The sequence below is a fragment of the Panthera uncia genome, chromosome A2 (genome assembly GCF_023721935.1).
Source record: "Panthera uncia isolate 11264 chromosome A2, Puncia_PCG_1.0, whole genome shotgun sequence".
Classification (NCBI taxonomy): domain Eukaryota; kingdom Metazoa; phylum Chordata; class Mammalia; order Carnivora; family Felidae; genus Panthera; species Panthera uncia.
This window is the reverse complement of record NC_064816.1, coordinates 5,096,280-5,115,486: the sequence shown is the minus strand read 5'-3', so window position 1 is coordinate 5,115,486 and position 19,207 is coordinate 5,096,280. Positions and strand designations below refer to the sequence as shown.

The following is a 19,207-nucleotide window of genomic DNA, read 5'->3' as shown; positions in this document are numbered from 1 at the left end:
CCAACTGAGCTGCCCAGGACCTCTCTCTCTCTCTCTTTAATGTTTATTTATTTTTGAGAGAGATAGAGAGAGCGTGAGTCAGGGGGGGGCAGAGAGAGAGGGAGACACAGAATCTGAAGCAGGCTCCGGGCTGTCAGTGCACAACGCGACATGGGGCTCAAACTCATGGACTGGGAGATCATGACCTGAGCCCAAGTCAGACGCTTAATCAACTGAGCCACCCAGGCGCCCCCCCCCCTTTTTTAAACGTAGGCTCCACACCCAACATGGGTCTTCAACTCACCACCCTGAGATCAAGAGTTGCAGGCTCTACTGGTGAGCCAGCCAGGCGTCCCCATAACAACTATTTTAAATATTTATTAACTTATTTTGAGAAAGAGCATGAGCAGGAGAGGAGGAGAGAGAGAGGGAGAGAGAGAATCCGAAGCAGGCTCCGTGCTTAGCTTGGAGCCCAATGCAGAGCTCAATCTTACAATGGTGAGATCATGACCTGAGCCAAAATCAAGTCAGGTGCTCAACCAACTGAGCCACCCAGGTGTTCCCCTCATAACAATTTTTTTTTGATTGATTGATTGATTGATTTTCAGAGAGACAGAGAGTGTGAACAGAGGGAGGGACAGAGAGAGAGACAGAGACAGAATCCGAAGCAGGCTCCAGGCTCCAAGCTGTCATCCCTGAGCCCAACACAGGGCTTGAACCCCTGAAACGTGAGAGCAGGACCTGAGCTGAAGTCGGACCGGATGCTTAACCGACTGAGCCACCCAGGCGCCCAGAAAATGAAATCTTTAAATAAACATGCACTGCTATGGTTATTATTTCTTCTTTAGGGAGTTCAAAGTTGTTGGCCCTCGATGTAAAGGCTGCCCAGGTTCATGTGCACACAAGCTCCCAGACTAGGACTGTGAGGCAGGGTGCAGTCTGCCCCAGCCCTTTCTGGGGACCCAGCCCACAATCTGACTCATCCTTTTTTCCCTGAGCCTCTGAGCCTGCTGCTCTCTGGCTGACCTTTCCTGGTGACCTGGATATGACTAGAGGCTGGCAGGAAAGGGCATGAACAGGGGCTAGAGGTGGTGGGGGTCATTTCCCAGACATAGGCCAGCAACCTCCCTTGGGGGGGTCCGCATACATAGCTCCCGTGTCCCTCTGGTCTCATCTGGGACGGATTGGGCACGTGTCCCAGGCTATAGTGCATTTTTCACACTCTTCCCCCAATCTGGGTCATTCATTCCTTACCGTCTCCCATCGGGTTGATCTTACTATCGTCAGCTTCCGGGCCTCTGCCCCAGGAAGCCTTGCCCGATGGGACTGCTCCCTTTTCTGGGCTCTCCTAGGTTCTCATGCTTCCCCCATGACTGACCATCCAGTATTAAAATTAAATGGTCAAGTGGTTCCTGGGTGGCTCAGTGGGTTAAGCATCTGACTCTCGATTTTGGCTCAGGTCATGATCTCACAGTTTATGAGTTTGAATCCCACGTCAGGACAGGTGCTGATGGTGCACCTGCTTGGATTCTCTCCCTCTCTCTCTCTCTCTGCCCACGCGTGTACTCTCTCTCTCTCTCTCAAAATAAATAAGTAAAGTTAGAAAATTTAAGTGGTTAAAATCATCACAATTAGAGAAAACTTTCAGTTTTAGAATAAATTCGTTATAAAATAAATAAATCCTGGGGATATAAGGTACTGCATGGTGACTATAGTTAATAACACTGTAGTGCATATTTGAAAGCTAAGAGAGTAGATCTTAAAAGTTCTCATCGCCAGAACAAAAAGGTTTTATAACTATGTAGAGTGAAGGATGGTAATCAGTTTACAGTGGTAACCATTTCACAATAGATACAAATATGGAATCATGATGTTGCACACCTGAAACTAAGATAAGGTTATACGTCAATTATACCTCAATAAAAAAGCAAACCTGGGAGGCAGCTGGGTGGCTCAGCAGGTTGAGTGCCCAACTTCGGCTCAGGTCATGATCTCATGGTTCGTGAGTTCGAGCCTCACGTTGGACCCTATGCTGTCGGCACAGAGCCTGCTTCAGTTCCTCTGTCCCCCTCTCTGTCTCTGCCCCTTCCCCGCTCACGGTCTGTCTTTCTCTCAAAAACAGATAAACATTTAGGGGCCCCTGGGAGGCTCAGACGGTTGAGTGGCCGACTCTTGATTTGGGTTCAGGTCATGATCTCAGGATTCCTGAGTTTGGGCCCTGCTTGGGATTCTCTTTCCCCTTCTCTCTGCTGCTCCCCCTGCTTGTGCTTTCTCTGTCTCAAATAAATAAATAAATAAACTGTAAAAAAATATATAAATAAATAAACATTTAAACACAAACAAAATTTTAAAAAATTTTGTAATGTTTATTTTTGAGAGAGACAGAGCATGAGCGGGGGAGGGGCATAGAGAGAGGGAGACGCAGAATCCGAAGCAGGCTCCGGGCTTCGAGCTGTCAGCACAGAGCCTGACGCGGGGCTCGAACTCACGGACCCCGAGATCATGACTTGAGCCGAAGTTGGACGCTTAGCCAACTGAGCCACCCAGGCACTCCAAAAATAAACAAATTTTTAAAAATCACAATTAACAGGGGCGCCTGGGTGGCGCAGTCGGTTAAGCGTCCGACTTCAGCCAGGTCACGATCTCGCGGTCCGTGAGTTCGAGCCCCGCGTCGGGCTCTGGGCTGATGGCTCGGAGCCTGGAGCCTGTTTCCGATTCTGTGTCTCCCTCTCTCTCTGCCCCTCCCCCGTTCATGCTCTGTCTCTCCCTGTCCCAAAAATAAAAAATAATAAAAAATAATAAAAAAAAACGTTGAGAAAAAAAAAATCACAATTAACAGTGCCAATAAGGGGCAGACAGACATCACGGGCCTCCTGCTAGGCACAGAGAAGGACAAAATATAGCTGTCAAAAAAAAAAAAAAAAAAGTCTAATCGGGAGGAAACATCAGACAAATGCAAGTGAGGGATAGTCTATAAATAACTGGTGTGTACACTTCAAAAATGTCGATGCTGTGAAGGACAGAGAAGGACCCTGGAGCCGTTCCAGATTAAGGGAGCTAAAGGGACAGAAATAAAATGCTGTGCATGATCCTGGATGGGATCCCGGTGGAAAACACGGCTGTAAAGGATATGGTGGAATATGGACTATAGATTAGATAACGGCAATGTGTCAAGGTCACATTTCCTGACGTCGCAAACAGTGTTGTGGTGCAGGTGACTCTCTCCATATACATATGGAGTTTGTGTTATACGTATATCTGTGTATAGGAATACATCCCTACATATATGTGTGTGTATTATATATGTGCATTATATATGTCTCTGTTTATGTTATCTATATACATATGTAGCTCTCTACAGATAAACGTGTATATTATAATATGTCTCCATAAAGGTTTGTTATATGCATCTCTCAAAATATTTGTGTGTGTGTACATACATGTATACATATATATATATACACACACACACATAGTGTGTATGTTACATATCTATATCTATATGTACATGGAATTTATAGATAGAACAATAAACCTAGTGGAACAAGTTGACAATTGGTGAATCTCTATGAAGAGTATACAGGACGCCCATGACGTCTTCTTGCAACATTTCTGTAAGTTGAAATGATTTCAAAATTTAAAAATTTACAAAAAAAAAAAAAAAGAGGGGCACCTGGGTGGCTCGGTCGATTAAGCGGCCGACTTCAGCTCCGGTCACGATCTCACGGTTCATGAGTTCACGTCGAGGGGCTCTGAGAGGACAGCTCGGAGCCCGGAGCCTGCTTCGGATTCTGTGTCTCCCTCTCTCTCTGCCCCTCCCCCTACTCGTGATCTGTGTCTCTCAAGAAAATGAATAAATGTTAAAAAATTTTTTTAAAAATAAAGAACACGACAGAAGCCACGTGTTCTTTATGATCTAACCTAGGAAGTCGCACACACCATCGTCTCAATAATATCCTATCGCCTACACCAGAGGGGGGAAGCATTAGAAGAGCATGGATATCAGGAGGCGAGGATCACTGGGCTGCTAGGGACAAAGGCAGAGTGGCATTGCTGCCAAGAGCGCAGTTGGGAGTCGGCTAGCCCGGCTTCAAATCCTAGCTCTGTCTGGAAAATTGTGAGAATTTGAACAAGCACTTAATCTCTCTTTTATCTAGTCCTCACCTATAAGATAGAATAAGAGTTCCCAACTCATTTGGCGTTGCTATTAGGATTAAGCGAACATATAATCACTTTAGGACAAAGCATAACACTCGGCATAAATGAAGGACACAGTAGGTGTTCGCTATTTCTATCCTAAGCAGCCTGTCTGCTAACAGATCAACCCTTCCTGACTCACCCACCAGGAGACCCAATGCTCAGGGATTAGTGAAGAGGGACTGGGCCCCTCTACTAACTCAGGTTCTAGAGACACAGATGGAAAGACACTTCTTTTTCTTCCTTTTTTTTTTTGTTCTTTAAAGTAGCCTCCACGCCCAGTGTGGGCCCCAGCTCACAACCCTGAGATCAAGACCTGAGCCAGGGGGCACCTCGATGGCTCAGTGTGTTAAGTGTCCAACCTCAGCTCAGGTCATGTTCTCCCGGTTTGTGGGTTCGAGCCCCGCGTCGGGCTCTGTGCTGGTGGCTCAGAGCCTGGAGCCTGCTTCACATTCTGTGCCTCATTCTTTCTCTGCTCCTCCCCTGCTTGTGCTCTGTCTCACTCTGTCTCTCAAAAATAAATAAATGTAAAAAAAAAATTTTTTTTAAAGAGTCGGAGGCTTAACCAACTGAGCCACCCAGGTGCCCCTTAAAGACACTCTTCATGAGAGCACGTACGGTGCCAGATTGAAATCTCCCAAAGGTCAGGAGATTCAACTGCCCACAGACAGGCAAAAAAAAAAGTTCATTTCACTGCTTCCCAGGTTTGGTGAGAGATTCCAGGCCCTATGTCACCTTCCTTTTTTTCTTTTGTTTCGTATGTCACCTTTCTAATGCTATTTGCTTTGACCAAAGTAGCCAACCTGCTGGATAGGACTGTCTTACTCACCATTATGGTCCCAGTACAGCAGCCGTCACAGTAGGTGCTCAAGAAACAATTGATCAGGGTGTCTGGGTGATCTCAGCTCAGGTCATGATCTCACGGTTTGTGGGATCGACCCTCATGTCAGGCTCTTTGCAGATACCTCAGAACCTGCTTAGAATGCTCTCTCTCTCAAATAAGTAAGCTTAAAAAAAGAAACAATTGATCAGAGCAACAGTGTCACTGCTGGGCCAGAGAGTATGTTCCACAGAACAGTTTTTATTTATTATTTAAAACAATTTTTAAATATATTTATTTATTTTTGAGAGACCGGGGGGGGGGGGGGGGGGGGGGAGAGGGGAAGAGAAAGACAGAGACACAGAATCCGAAGCAGGCTCCAGGCTCTGAGCTGTCAGCACAGAGTCCGACGCGGGGCTCGAACCCACAAATCGTGAGATCATGACCTGAGCAGAAGTTGGTCACTCAACCGACTGAGCCACCCAGGCAGCCCAGAACAGTTTTTAGAATGCAATCCAGAGCCAGCTCCAGGTCCCTGGAAAATTTCTTCTGGGCCATGTTCACATCAGGTGCCTCTAAAAGCTTCTGGCGGGTTCTGTGCCCTGTGAAACATGGCACAAAGGAAGAAGCCCCTGAAAAGTGAGTGGAGAGAAAAGGCCGTCAGGTTGAGAAGGTAACTGATCATTTCTTTCAGGGCGAGAAGCCACGGAAGAAAAGAGCACACCCTGAGAGTTATGTCACCGCCTCAGAGAGAGGCCAGGATGTCGGGGGTGGACAGGCGGGCTGCCAGGGCAGATGGTGGCTGTCTGGACCTACTCCATGCAGAGGTTTTCCTTGCCGCCCTTCCCATCTGCCTGTCACTGCTGCCGGATCAGCCGCCCTGGCATCCAGCCCGGCCAAGTGTATGAGTGGTGACCCGCACGTCAGCCCCGGGGCATGCAGTTTCAGATTCCAGAGACTGAGCTGGCTCTGAGCCCTGCTGAGTCAACTCTGTTCTTCTCGCCCCCGTGTGCCAAGCCAACCTGCCTGGGGGTTCTTCCTGGCAGGCAAGTTTTTCTTTGCCAGCCTCAATTTCCCAACAGAGTATAGTGGAGCAGGACGGGAGGGAGGGGAGGAATTTAGTCAACGTTTGTTAAACGAATGCTTAGCCTTTTGGAGTGAACATGGTCGGCCCCACAGCCTTAGTTCTTCCTTTGTTCCAAGTTTGCCCCTACCCCAGGCTCAGAGTGTTGGGCTCTCTCTTACAGAACAGAGGGACTGTTTGTTGAATGAGTGAATGAGTGAATGAGTGAATAAATGAATGAGGAGTTAGGAACCCTTCTTTCCGTGTATCACCTCTTCCTGTTCTGAGGTTTCTGCTTTGATACAGGAAAAGGCTCACGACACTGCAGACCCTGGGTGGGGGTGGGGGGCAAGCGGGGGAGTGAGCCCTGAGCTGGAGTCTTAACAAGATAGACCGGGAGCCACCCCGAAGGGGCACTCAGTTGTGGGAAGCGGGATGAGGGACGTCAGGGGATCCGACAAACACATCTGCAGTGACGAATCCTTGAGCGGGAAGGAGCGTGGGAGTCCAGAGTCGTCTCCCTGGTCGTCCAGCCTGGTCGCGAGCTGCTCTCCGAGAAGTCTCCGGGGGCGGGGATGTTTCAGGTGTCCCGGGCCTGCCCGGCCTGGCTGGACTCAGCGCACCGGGGCCCTTTCTTATTCGTCTCTCTCTCCAGCTTTTGACTTGGGGAGGGGGGTGGGGGGTCACGGGTACCGCTGAGCGCGGCGGGTGCAGCGTGGAGGGTTTGGGATTCCGGTGTTTGGAAGGGGGCCCCCGTGAGGGTCACGTCTTCCACGGTCCGCAGAGGAGACGCTCCAGGGCCTGCTGGAGGAGCCAGAGTTTTGCACCCCGAGGGCGCCCCCCACCCCCAACTCCCCGGCCGCTGGCTCCCAGAACCCTACCCCCGGCCGCACGCTCCGCCCCCGGCACTCCCTGCGCCCCGCCTCCGAGGCTCCCCTTTCCCTCTCTCCGCGGGCTTATAAAAAGGGGGCGTCGCGGGGACTAGCCAAGCCCCAAAGGCTGGCGGCTGTGATCGGAGCCTTCCTTGCGGCTTCTGAACGCCAGTGAGTCTCCGCCAGGACGCCCGCGTCGCCAGCCCTCGACTCTCCGGCCCGCGCCTCCGCCTTGCGCTCCCGCGTCCGGGCCACCCGGAAGGATGCGCCGTGCGCCGACGGCCTCGGCAGCCTTGGTGCTGTGCGCCGCCACCGCCGGGCTGCTGAGCGCGCAGGGCCGCGCGGCGCCCGCCGAGCCTCCCGAGCCGCCGCGCTTCGCGTCCTGGGACGAGGTGAACGTGCTGGCGCACGGGCTCCTGCAGCTGGGCCACGGGCTGCGCGAGCACGTGGAGCGCACCCAGGGGCGGCTGGGCGCGCTGGAGCGGCGTCTGGGCGCGTGCGGGGCGGCCTGCAAGGAGTCCGGGGGGTCCGCCGCGCCCCCGCGCGCGCCCGAGGGTCTGGGCCCCAGTGGCGAGGCTGCCCCCGAGACCCTCGGCAGCCTGCAGGTACGTGGGCTCCCGCTGCCCTCCTGCGGGTCTCGGAGAGTGTGGGCGGGAGGGGGGACGCATCCGGGACTCCCTGGGCTCCCCTGCCCGGGTCTCTCGGGAGGGAGAGCTGGAAGGCCAGACGAGTGACGATGAATGGAGAGGCTGGCCGCAGAAGGCCGGGGCCTCACCGCGGTGCTGTGCGCACGCCCTCCCAGACTCAGCTCAAGACCCAGAACGGCAGGATTGAGCAACTCTTCCACAAGGTGGCCCAGCAGCAGCGGCACCTGGAGAAGCAGCACCTGAAAATCCAGAATCTGCAGAGCCAGGTGCCTGATGCTTGCCCCGGGGTCGGGAGGGAGGCCGAAGCTCGTCCTGTGTGTGTGTGTGTGGGGGGGGGGGGGGGGGCAGGGGGGGGGGGGGGGGGGGGGGGGGGGGGGGACCTAGAGCCAGGCAAGTTGAGGGGCTGGAGCCAGCCAGACCTGACATCCTTTTCCTGTCCTGTCCAGGTGAGCCTCCTGGCCCCCATGCACCTGGGCCACAGGATGGCCAAGCCTGGCAGGAAGAAGAGGCTACCCAAAATGGCACAGCTCGTTGGCCCTGCTCACAATATCAGCCGCCTGCACAGTGAGTGTCCAGCCCTCTGCTGCCCTCTGGCAGTTCCTTCCCCCCAACCACCACACACACACACACACACACACACACACACACCACTCCTGTCCCCCTCCTTGTCCTGTCCACCTGGCCCTGGGTTCCTGTGGGCTCACTAGTCTCTGGTAAAGGGCTGATGAGGGCACATCCCACCTCATCATCCCTGACCCTGACCAGGTCGGCCACCCCACCCTTCTTCCTGGCAAGCCAGTGGCTTTCCCCGGAGCCCTGCTGGCCACTAACTGGAGCAGGGCTTGGGGTCTTTAAGAGGGTCCAGGAGGGACTTGAGCTGCAGGGGTGTGGGGAAGGGGGTGGTGCAGCTCAGAGACGCCTTCCTGAAGGTTGGAACCTTCTCTGAGGGCACACTGGTGGACAGGAGGGTGACAGCTATGGAGCCTGGAGTTCTGACGGTGAAGAGCGATGGCTTCCTGGGAGGGGGATTCTGAGCTGGGGCTCCCCCCCCCCAATGGTATCTTGGAGTGTAACTCTAGGAGGCAGGTAACCCCCATCTCCCTGGCCAGACACACCACTCGCTTTTGCATCTCTAACAAATCCAGGGCTCCTGCCCCCCACACCTGGTGCCTTACTCCCCTCTTGGTCCCCGAAGTCCCTGATCACCCCGATTCCTGCAGAGAATGAGCCTTTGCCATCAGCACAAGCTCTGGGTCTTTCATTGTGCATCCCAGATCGCCCCAGACCTCCTGCCTGTCCCCCCCCCCCCCCCCCCCCAGCATGTCTCCGTGTGTCTGACACAGGCTCACAGCTCCTGGTGTCTCTGTCCCCACCCTTAGTTCCGGGGCTCCAGACCCGGCTGGCTTCCCTGTAGTCCTCCTACCCCATCACCCCGCCTGGCATCTGGGGCTGTGTGCAGCCAACTGGGTAAAAGTTTGGATTCCCCCTTCACACCCTGGGTCTGGCTGCTGGCTGCCCGCTGCCGGCTCCCTAGTCTTGAGGGCTGCCCCTCCCCCACTCTTCCTCCTTCCCTCACCGGGCCTGTAAGGGTCCATACACCGTCCCAACCCCCTCCCTGCCCCTGTGCCTTGAGGGGCTTTGGAGCAGGCCAGCAGGCGCGGGTCTGGGCTGGGGGATGTGACGGTGGGGGATGCGTGGGTTTGGGGACTCCCAGACCTGGGGCTCAGCCCTGCCAAGTAGGGGAAGGTTCAGAGCTGGAGAGACAAACAGCTCCTTCTAATGGAAGCCACATTGGTGGTTTTGGCCGGGTGCCGTCCCCCGATTGGAAGGGAGGAAAGTAGGGGAAAGGGGAGCTGCTCCAGGGGCCGGAAAATGTCTCCAGTCACTCTGGGCCCGCCCCCATCCCCCTTACCCCCACCCTTCAGCGCGGACTTCCCCTCCCCCGGGCGACCTTTTCCCTACTTTCCAGGCTCGACTGGGGGCGGGGACTTCACAGCCTTTGGGCACAGCCCAGCCATCCCTCCCTCCTCTTTCCCTCCCTTGTCTTCCTCCTAGGTTCCTTAGTCCTGCCTTCCCCTTTACCTGGGATCCCAGGTGGGGCCCCTGGCCTTGCAAGCCTCATGCAGAGCGCGCCCCCCCCCCCCCCCCAAACAGAGCTCTTCTGCTCAGCCCCACTCCTATTTTCTCCACCCTGGCCCGGCTTCTCAATCACTCATGCCTCCAGTCTTTATTAAACACCTACTGTGGGCCAGGATTAACCTGGGCACTGGTGCCAGACTGTGGGCAAAGAGCCACTCTGTCCCTGGCCCCATGGAATCCTCATTCAGTGGCGGGGAGACCACTGGATGACTCCAGTGTTGTGGGCAGGAAGTCCCCGATGCTTCTTTTGGGAGCCTGGCCTGGTCTGGGGGTCAGGGAAGGCATCCCTTTTAGAAGTTGGGATCTTTAGAATGAGGCAAGAAAGTCCTGAGGGAAGATCTCTCTGGCATGTGACTGGCATGTGCAGGCATAGAGACGGGCATGTGCAAAGTCCCTGTGGCAGGAGGGTGTGTGATACAAGGCTGGCTGTGTGGCCTGAGGTGAGAATGCAGTGTGGGAGGAGGAAGGATGGTGGGTGGCTCAGGGGCCATCCAGGACAGGGGATGCTGTGAACCCAGGATTACCCCCTCATGTGCCCTGTCACCCACTGCCCAGCCCCTAACATGCCTGTTTCCTGAGGCCCCTCCTGCTTCAGTCTCCCCGCCCCTCTCTTTGCCTGCCCTTCAGGACTGCCCAGGGACTGCCAAGAGCTGTTTGAAGAGGGAGAGCGACAAAGTGGACTATTCCAGATCCAGCCTCAGGGGTCCCCACCCTTCCTGGTTAACTGCAAGATGACCTCAGGTAGGATGTGCTGGCCCGCTGGGGTGCCCTGCATCCTGTCATGGGCCCTATTGCCATTCCAATCAAATGCAGCTCCCCGCCACCACCCAGGCTTGAGCCAGGTTCAGTGGACCTAGAGAAACTTTCTAGATTTCTAACGCTCCCTCCCTCCTCTCCTCCCTCCTGGGGCCTTGGGACAATGTCTAGGCTGAGCCCCTTGCACATTGGCCAGCCCACCTTTAACCACCTTCCTCTAGTCCTGCTGGGGTGAATGAGAAGACCTTGGCCCCCGCTGGGTTTGGAGGCAGTTTAGGGTTTGAGAGCCAGATGGGAAGTCGGGGTCCCCTGCAAAAAGCGGCCTCCTGATGTCATTGCACCTCTCTGGGCAGATGGAGGCTGGACTGTAATTCAGAGGCGCCAGGATGGCTCCGTGGACTTTAACCAGCCCTGGGAAGCTTACAAGGCTGGCTTCGGAGACCCCCAAGGTGGGTGTTTCCAGCCGGGGGGGGGGGGGGGCCGGAGGCAGAGAGGGGAGGAGGGGGCGAGGAGGTGGGTCTGACTCACCGATGGGCCTCTCTCTCCCCTGTAGGTGAGTTCTGGCTGGGCCTGGAGAAGGTTCACCGCATCACGGGGGACCGCGGCAGCCGCCTGGCTGTGCAGTTGCAGGACTGGGAGGGCAATGCGGAGTCTCTGCAGTTCCCCGTCTATCTGGGTGGTGAGGACACAGCCTACAGCCTGCAGCTCACAGCTCCCGTGGCCAGTGAACTGGGTGCTACCACTGTGGCACCCAATGGCCTCTCCCTGCCCTTCTCCACTTGGGATCAAGACCACGACCTCCGTGGGGACAAGAACTGTGCCAAGAGCCTCTCCGGTGAGCAAGCTCTGTGCCTCCCTGTCCTGCCTTGCACCACGAGGTCGAGACCTCCTCTCTCTGCCTCTGTGTTTCCCTGTCCTGCCTTCAGTGCCAAATGCCGTCCGTTCTCTGCCCCCCTTTCTCCTAACTTCCTGTGTGTCTTTGGGCAACTGACTTATTACCCTGTCTCACCTTCAGTTTCCCCGTCTTTAAACTGGGTATGACCACAATGCCCACTCCATAGGATTACCTTGAGATGACATTTGTGGGATAGTGGCCGGCATGTGGCCCAGCCACCAAGATAAACCCTGTGTTGGCTTTTGTTTTTGTTTTTTAGTTTATTTATTTTGAGAGCGAGAGAGAGAGCAAGTGGGGGAGGGGCAGAGAGAGAGGGAGAGAGAATACCAAGCAGGCTCCTTGCTGTCAGCTCAGAGCCTGACCCAGGGCCGGAACTCATGAACCATGAGATCACGACCTGAGCTGAAGTCAAGAGTCAGGTGCTTAACTGATTGACCACCCAGGCCCCCCGACCCTGTTGTAATGAAATTGGAGGCAGAACCCAGGCTCTGTAAAGTGAAATATATGACATTGCTTTTTTGGTGGGTCAAAAAGTGATGGAATACTAGTAATTTTATATGGTTTGATCAAATATAAGTTGAAGAAATGGACGATGATCATAGAAAGTCTTTTTTTTAAATATTTGTTTAATTTTGAGAGAGAGAGAGAGAGAGAATGTGCAGGGGAGGGGCAGAGAGAGAAAGGGAGACTGAGAATCCCAAGCAGTCTCCACACTGTCAGTGTAGATGTGGGGCCCAAACTCACGAACCCTGAGATCATGACCTGAGCTGAAATCAAGAGTCAGACACTAACCGACTGAGCCACCCAGGCACCCCAGAAAGTCTTTAATAAACGTTTCCCACGTGTCAGGTACAGAACAGTAACTCGTCACAGTCACAGACACAAAAGCTGTAGTTACTGGGAAGGGGTCCAGAGCCCCTGAAACTCCTTTGTCACAACCTGGGGTCCCTCAGGACGTCGTGTGATCATCACTAGAAAAGTCTTCCCCTCTGAAGTTTATAAAGTCCGGGGCTCCTGGGTGGTTCAGTCGGTTAAGCGTCTGACTTCGGCTTAGGTTGTGATCTCACGGCTCATGAGTTTGAGCCCCACATCAGCCTCTTTGCTGTCAGCATGGAGCCGGCTTCGGATCCTCTGTCCCCGTCTCTCTCCCCCTCCCCGCGCACACTGTCGCTCTCTGTCTCTCAAAAACAAACATTAAAGAAAAAAAAAGTTTGCGGGGCACCTGGGTGGCTCAGTCGGTTGAGCGTCCGACTTCAGCTCAGGTCATGATCTCACGGTTTGTGGGTTCAAGCCCCACGTCGGGCTCTGTGCTGACAGCTCAGGGCCTGGAGCCTGCTTCGGATTCTTCTGTGTCTCCCTCTCTCTCTGCCCCTCCCCTGCTCACGCTCTGTCTCTCTCTCAAAAATACAGATTACAAAAAAAATAAAAAGTTTGTGCAGTCCAACACCCAGCCTCCTCTCGGTCCCAGCCTCCGTGGAGGCACAGGGACCCCAGCCTGACCAGTTCCTTTTCCTCTGACCCCGGCAGGTGGCTGGTGGTTTGGCAGCTGTGGCCATTCCAACCTTAATGGACAGTACTTCCGTTCCATCCCACACCAGCGGCAGCAGCGTAAGAAGGGCATCTTCTGGAAGACCTGGAGGGGCCGCTACTACCCGCTGCAGGCCACCACAATGCTGATCCAGCCGACAGCGGCTGAAGCAGCCTCCTAGCCTCCCCACTGGGGCCTGGCTCCCAGGCTCGTAGACAACAGTGACTTTGACTCTGGCCCAGCGTGTGGCCACTCCCCGCTCAGGCAGGGGCTCGAGACGGGGGCCATCTGGAGCCTCACGGACAGAGAAGATGCTCACGACTGGAGATGCCCCCTTTCTGAGTGGCGGGGTGCAAGTGATACCCTCTGAGGGCAGAGCTACAGGGTTGCAGGGCACAGAGCCAGGAAGCGTGAGACGGAGGGGCATTGAGGCCCGCTTCTTGCCCGCCTAAGGAGTCGAGGACACAGAGGGACCACTCGGGGGCAGCCGAGCCAGCCCTCGACGGCGGATTCAGTCACATTGACTGGCTGGGGGACCAGGGCTCCCGTGGGCCCCCAGTGCCCTCACAGTGCTCTCGTGTGTGGGTGCTGTGGGATGAGCCGGTGCCAATGACATCCGGGTGGAGCTCACCCAATTCTTGCAATAAAAGCAACCTCAGCACATTTCGTTCTCCTGTGTCCTCCGGTTTGTTTTAAAAGTGGGCAGTTTCAGGGGCGCCTGGGTGGCGCAGTCGGTTAAGCGTCCGACTTCAGCCAGGTCACGATCTTGCGGTCCGTGAGTTCGAGCCCCGCGTCAGGCTCTGGGCTGTTGGCTCAGAGCCTGGAGCCTGTTTCCGATTCTGTGTCTCCCTCTCTCTCTGCCCCTCCCCCATTCATGCTCTGTCTCTCTCTGTCCCAAAAATAAATAAAAAACGTTGAAAAAAAAAAATTAAAAAAAAAAAAAAAAAGTGGGCAGTTTCAAAGTCCACATAAATACGTTCCCAGGGTAGAGGGGGAACACTCCCAGGTCCTTCGAGGACAATGCCGATTGGTCCTACAACTGATTTCAATTTCCTCCATTTATTATTTCACGATGTGGATCTCAATTTTTGTTTTTCAAAAACCAAGACCCTCATTCAGTCCTTCTAGAAGCAGGTAATAGAGAAAATGAGAACCCCGCCCCCCCTCTTTTTAAGTTTATCTATTTATTTATTTATTTTGAGAGAGCTAGAGCATGAGCAGCGGGGGGAGGCAGAGAGAGAGGGAGAGAGGGAAATCCCAAGCAGGCTGCGTTCCCGTCAGTGCACAGAGTCTGACGCAGGGCACCAACCCACGAAACCCTGAGACCGTGACCGGAGCCAAAATCAACAGCTGGATGTTTAACTGACTGAGCCATGCGGGCGCCCTGAGAACGCCTTCTTCATCATACTAACACATGTGAATCACAATGAACTTTTTAGCACCCAGCCATCTGATAGAAATATAATGTGAGTCATGCATTTTAATTTTTTTCTAATAGTCACATTTAAAAAAAGGGAGAAAAAAAACAAAGAAAAAAAAGGAAACATGAAATTAATTTTAGAAATGTATTTTTATCAAGCCCAATGTAACCAAAATATTATCATTTCAACATGTGAGTGATATACAAGTCATTAATGAGATATTTGACACTGCTTGTTTTTTGTACTAAGGCTTTGGAATCCAACATTTATTTTATGCTTATGACACATCTTAATTTGGACTGGCCGTATTGCAAGGGCTCAGTAGCCAAGAGGTTAATGACCACCATATTGGCCAGTATAGTTCTAGTGTTTACATGAAAGCAGTGCTTTGGGTAGATTCTTTACATTTTTTGCCACATCAGCCAAAGTTTTCCTTTAAGTTGGCTCTTTTATTTATTTTTTATTTTTCAAAAATGTTCATTTAGGGGCGCCTGGGTGGCTCAGTCGGTTAAGCGGCCGACTTCGGCTCAGGTCATGATCTCTCAGTCCGTGAGTTCGAGCCCCACGTCGGGCTCTGTGCTGACAGCTCAGAGCCTGGAGCCTGTTTCAGATTCTGTGTCTCTCTCTGTCTGACTCTCCCCTGTTCATGCTCTGTCTCTCCCTGTCTCAAAAATAAATAAAACGTTAAAAAATTAAAAAAAAAAAAAAAAGAAAAAAAATGTTCATTTATTTTGAGAGGGGAAGGGGCAGAGAGAGAGAGAGAATCCCAAGCAGGCTCTGCACAGCCCGCACAGAGGCCTGGTGGCTCAGTTGGTTAAGCATCCAACTCTTGTGGGGGCGCCTGGGTAGTTCCGTCAGTTAAGCGTCCGACTTCGGCTCAGGTCATGATCTCACGGTTTGTGACTTCGAGCCCCACCTCAGGCTCTGTGCTGACAGCTCAGAGCCTGGAGCCTGCTTGGGATTCTGTGTCTCCCTCTCTCTCTCTGCCCCTCCCCCACTTGTTCTCTGTCTCTCTCTGTCTCTCAACAATAAATAAATAAATAAATGTACATTAAAAAATTAAAAAAAGCATCCAACTCTTGGTTTTGACTCAGGTCACGGTCTCACAGTTCATGAGTTCGAGCCCCACATCGGGCTCTGTGCTGACGGTGTGGAGCCTGCTTGGAATTCTCTCGAATTCTCTCTCTCTGCCCCTGCCCCTCCCCTGCTCTCTCTCTCTCTCAAAGTAAACAAATAAGCTAAAAAAAAAAAAAAAAAAAAGAGAGGCCTAACTGACTGAACCACCCAGGTGCCCCTAAGTTGGCTTTTTTTAAAAGTTGGCCTTACGTACATAAAAATATGTATAGAAATTCAACTCATATTTATAGAGTTCTTACTACATGCCAAACCCTTGTAGTAAGTGCTTGGAAACTAAATCCTAGTGAACAAAAAGATTCCTGCTCTCACCAAGCTTACCTTCAAAGCCCTTCCTATCACAGACAGTTTGGCCTGTAATTGATGGTCCAAAGTGAGGCACTTTTGAGGGGGGGGGAAAATACAAATAGTGGTTGACACTGGAAAAATGGGTGGGATTTGACTGAGAAGTGAGCATGAGGCAGCCTTCTCCAGTGATGGTGACGTTCTGAGCCTTCCTAGAGATGGGTTACTCCGCCATATGCCTTTGTCTCTGTGAATGGACACTGAAGATCTATATTGCATTATATGTAATTTTCACCTTAGAAGAAGAAAACACAAAAAAAAGCCATAAACAAATATTGAACTCGAGTTGATGACATGCATGCTGAAGTGTTTACAGGGGAAGTAGACTAATGTATTCAACTTTCTTTTATTTTTTCCCCCAGCTTTTTTAGATACAACTGACATATGATATTGTGTAAGTTTAAGGTGTACAATGTGTTGATTTCATACACCTATATATTGTGAAATGATTACCACCCTAGTGGTAGCTAACACTTCCATCACATCACATAGTTCTCTTTCTTTCTTTCCTTTTGTTGTTGTTGTGGGGGGGGGGGGGGGGGGGGGAGAGAATCGCAAGAAGGCTCCATACTGCCAGCACAGGGCCGGATGTGGGGCTCAAACTCACAGAAGCATGAAATCATGACCTGAGCCAAAATCAAGAGTTGCATGCTCGACTGACTGAGCCCCCCAGGCACCCCTGTGGTGAGAACATTTAATGTCTCCTCTCTTAGCAACTTTCAAGTACTAACTAAAATCACCATGCTATACATTAGAGTCCTCCAAATTTTCAATTTTCTTTGAAATGCATCAAAAAATAAGATGATGGCTGGTTGGATAGAGAGATGGATGTATAATAAAGCAAAATGTTAATAGTGGAATCTGGGTATTCTCTGTACAGTTCTTCCCATTTTTCTACGCATTTTTAAAACTTCACAGTAAAATGTGGGCAAGAAAATTCTAGCCAGATCCTGGTGCCTTCTGAAGGCTCTCAGCCTGCCTCGGGGCTCTGTATAAAAAGGGGGGATGGGGCTAGAAAACTGTTCAAGATGGATGGATGAGCAAGAAAGAAGCCTTTCTCCTTGATAGATGATAAAATACTTCAAAACTGGGAAAAAGTTAAGACTTTCTCAGCATGTGGGTCAACGCTGTTTAATGTACTGCCTACAATTGTCACTCATATCTTATGGCTTGGAATATGTGATGCCTTATTTCCAGGACACATGTTAGGGAAAGGCAACATCTGTCTGTGTCCTGAGGGCCCAGCTGCTGTGTGCGTGTGTGTGTGTGTGTGTGTGTGTGTGTGTTTTGTTCGTTTGTTGTTTTTGTTTTTGTTTTTAAGTAGGCTTTATACCCAGCAGGGGGCTTGAACTCACAACACTGAGATCAAGGGTCAGAAACTTCAGACACTTAATTGACTGAGCCACCCATGTGTCCCTTAGCTGCTGTTTTAACAGGGGAATATATTTTTCTAATATGCCTCCTAAGTGCTCCTAAGGTAGTAGGGGGCCTCTTTTGGTAGAAGGAAAGTCTGTGACTTTCTTCTCCTGTGACTCTTCCTGGATGATGCTGGGACACAGTAACTTCGCTGGGGGCCTGGCTGAGTACGGGTGATGAACTCCTCAGCTGGAGGCCAGACTCCCTCCAGGCTCCTTGTCTGGGGGTGTCCTATACCAGGCGGGCTTGCATAGTCTCCTTTGAGCCCGTTGTGGTTGTAACTGGTGGGAAGTCCGTCTGTGGAGGTTGGCAGGGAGGGGGTTCCCCCACCTATGCCATTTTAATTCTCAAGCTCTGCCAAGAAAGCTCATCCCCCCCAAACTGTCCCTTCTCCTCCTCTCTTCCGTCTCCAGGAACAACACAAAGAACAACCACCATGACTGGGAACCAAACAAGAGCCAGGATGTGAATCCAGACCCATTCAGCTCTTCAGTGACGTCATTCTCCTGGTTGACTAGAGACTGTGTACTAAAGCTTGGTGTCCTCAGCTCCTGCATCTGGAAAATGGGAAGGGGGGGGGCCACTGGTACCCCCCCCCCATTCCCACCCCTTTCTGTTCTCCTGGTGCTGTGAGGATTTCATGCAGCAGTAAATGAAAAGCAGTCCAGACAGCGTCTGGCTTAGTAGTGAGTACACAATATAAACATCAGTCGTCATTACAAATACTATTATTACTCTGAGCTATGCTGGGGGCAGGAGAAGAGACCCTGACTCAGACCGGAGAAAAACCTTCAGGGTGAAGATGACTTTTCAGGCAATTTTCAAAGAAGGATGAAAATTCCACCAAGAAGGTGGGGGAGGGAGAGGACATTCCAGGAAGAGGACGCAGTGACATCAAAAGCCTAGTGACGTCATCAGAAAGTGAAGCTCGCTGGGGGAATCAGCGCATAGCGCCCCCTGTCTGCAGCATTTGGGCAGGAAGTGGGGATGGTGAACTGGGGGCGGGAGGGGATTTGAGCAGGAATGTGCTCTTCAAGCCAGCCACCCAGGAGTGTGCCGACAAAGCCTGGGAGGGGCCACTCTGGTCTGGCTTCCGGTCTCGGCTTTTTCACCTCTTCTGAGCTCTTGGTCCCTGGATCCAACTCTCTAGCTACCACGGCCATCTGGCTGTTCAGATCCATCAGAGTCTCTCACTTGCTGTTGTGTCCGCCCTGAAATGCTGTTCCCACCATTTCCTCCCCTTTCCCCAAACTTAGGGCAAACGCCATCTGCTCCAGGATGCCTTCCCTGGGTCCCTAGCTAAGGAACGCCACGATCACATAATGTGAGTCATTCCCCTCACTGCATGCCTCCCATTCTGAAACTACCTTGTGCGTGTCGTTTACTGGTTTTTCATCTGCCTGACCCCATCAGACTGTCAGCTCTGTGAGGGCTGGGACTTTGTCTCATTCGATACTGCATCCTTAGCACCTAGAGTCCTACCTGGCACTTAGCATGTGCTTAGTAAATGTTTACTAAAGGAAGAACCGAAAGGTTTTTAAACAGCAGAGTGAGACGATCTGACTTATGTTTTTAAAAACGGCCCTAGGGGCTCCTGGGTGGCTCAGACCGTTAAGCATCTGATTTGGGCTCAGGTCATGATCTCATGGGTTCCTGAGTCTGAGCCTCCTGTAGAGCCTGCTTGGGATTCCTTCTCTCCCTCTCTCTCTCCCTCTCCTGATTGCGCATGCACTCTCTCTCTCAAATAAATAAACTTTAAAAGATAAGATAAAATAAAAGACTGCTCTGACTGGGGCGCCTGGCTGGCTCAGTCGGTAGAATGTATGACTCTTGATCTTGGGGTGGCAAGTTTGAGTACAGGAAAAAGATTCTGTACTGGACAACTGTACTGGTCCAGGGAGTAACGACAGGTCTAGGATTGAGGGGGTGAGAAGTGGTCAGAAATTTAGGAGGGAAGAGGAACAGAATAACGCAACTGAGGGAAAAGAGGGGAGG

The 19,207-nt window shown here is 52.2% G+C and overlaps 1 protein-coding gene across 2 annotated transcripts; it reads left to right on the top strand.

Annotated features, from left to right (window-relative positions):
* The first annotated feature begins 5,851 nt into the window (after positions 1-5,851).
* On the top strand, positions 5,852-17,771 carry ANGPTL4 (angiopoietin like 4). Of its 2 annotated transcripts, none has more exons than XM_049639789.1 (7): positions 5,852-7,536; positions 7,734-7,844; positions 8,025-8,142; positions 10,345-10,458; positions 10,827-10,922; positions 11,027-11,308; positions 17,626-17,771. In XM_049639789.1, exons 1-7 carry the CDS (start codon positions 7,195-7,197, stop codon positions 17,679-17,681), a joined length of 1,119 nt encoding a protein of 372 aa, XP_049495746.1. In that variant the 5' UTR covers positions 5,852-7,194; the 3' UTR covers positions 17,682-17,771. The 2 variants fall into 2 exon arrangements, with proteins under 2 accessions (XP_049495746.1, XP_049495744.1); XM_049639787.1 differs by lacking the exon at positions 17,626-17,771 and adding an exon at positions 12,896-13,559.
* The last annotated feature ends 1,436 nt before the right edge of the window (positions 17,772-19,207 follow it).

Excerpts from the sequence above, each read along its gene's own strand:
- ANGPTL4 (XM_049639787.1), top strand. The coding sequence starts at position 7,195 with ATGCGCCGTGCGCCGACGGCCTCGGCAGCCTTGGTGCTGTGCGCCGCC. Across the intron at positions 8,143-10,344 it reads CAATATCAGCCGCCTGCACA|GACTGCCCAGGGACTGCCAA; the intron begins GTGAGTGTCCAG and ends CCTGCCCTTCAG. Across the intron at positions 11,309-12,895 it reads CTGTGCCAAGAGCCTCTCCG|GTGGCTGGTGGTTTGGCAGC; the intron begins GTGAGCAAGCTC and ends TGACCCCGGCAG.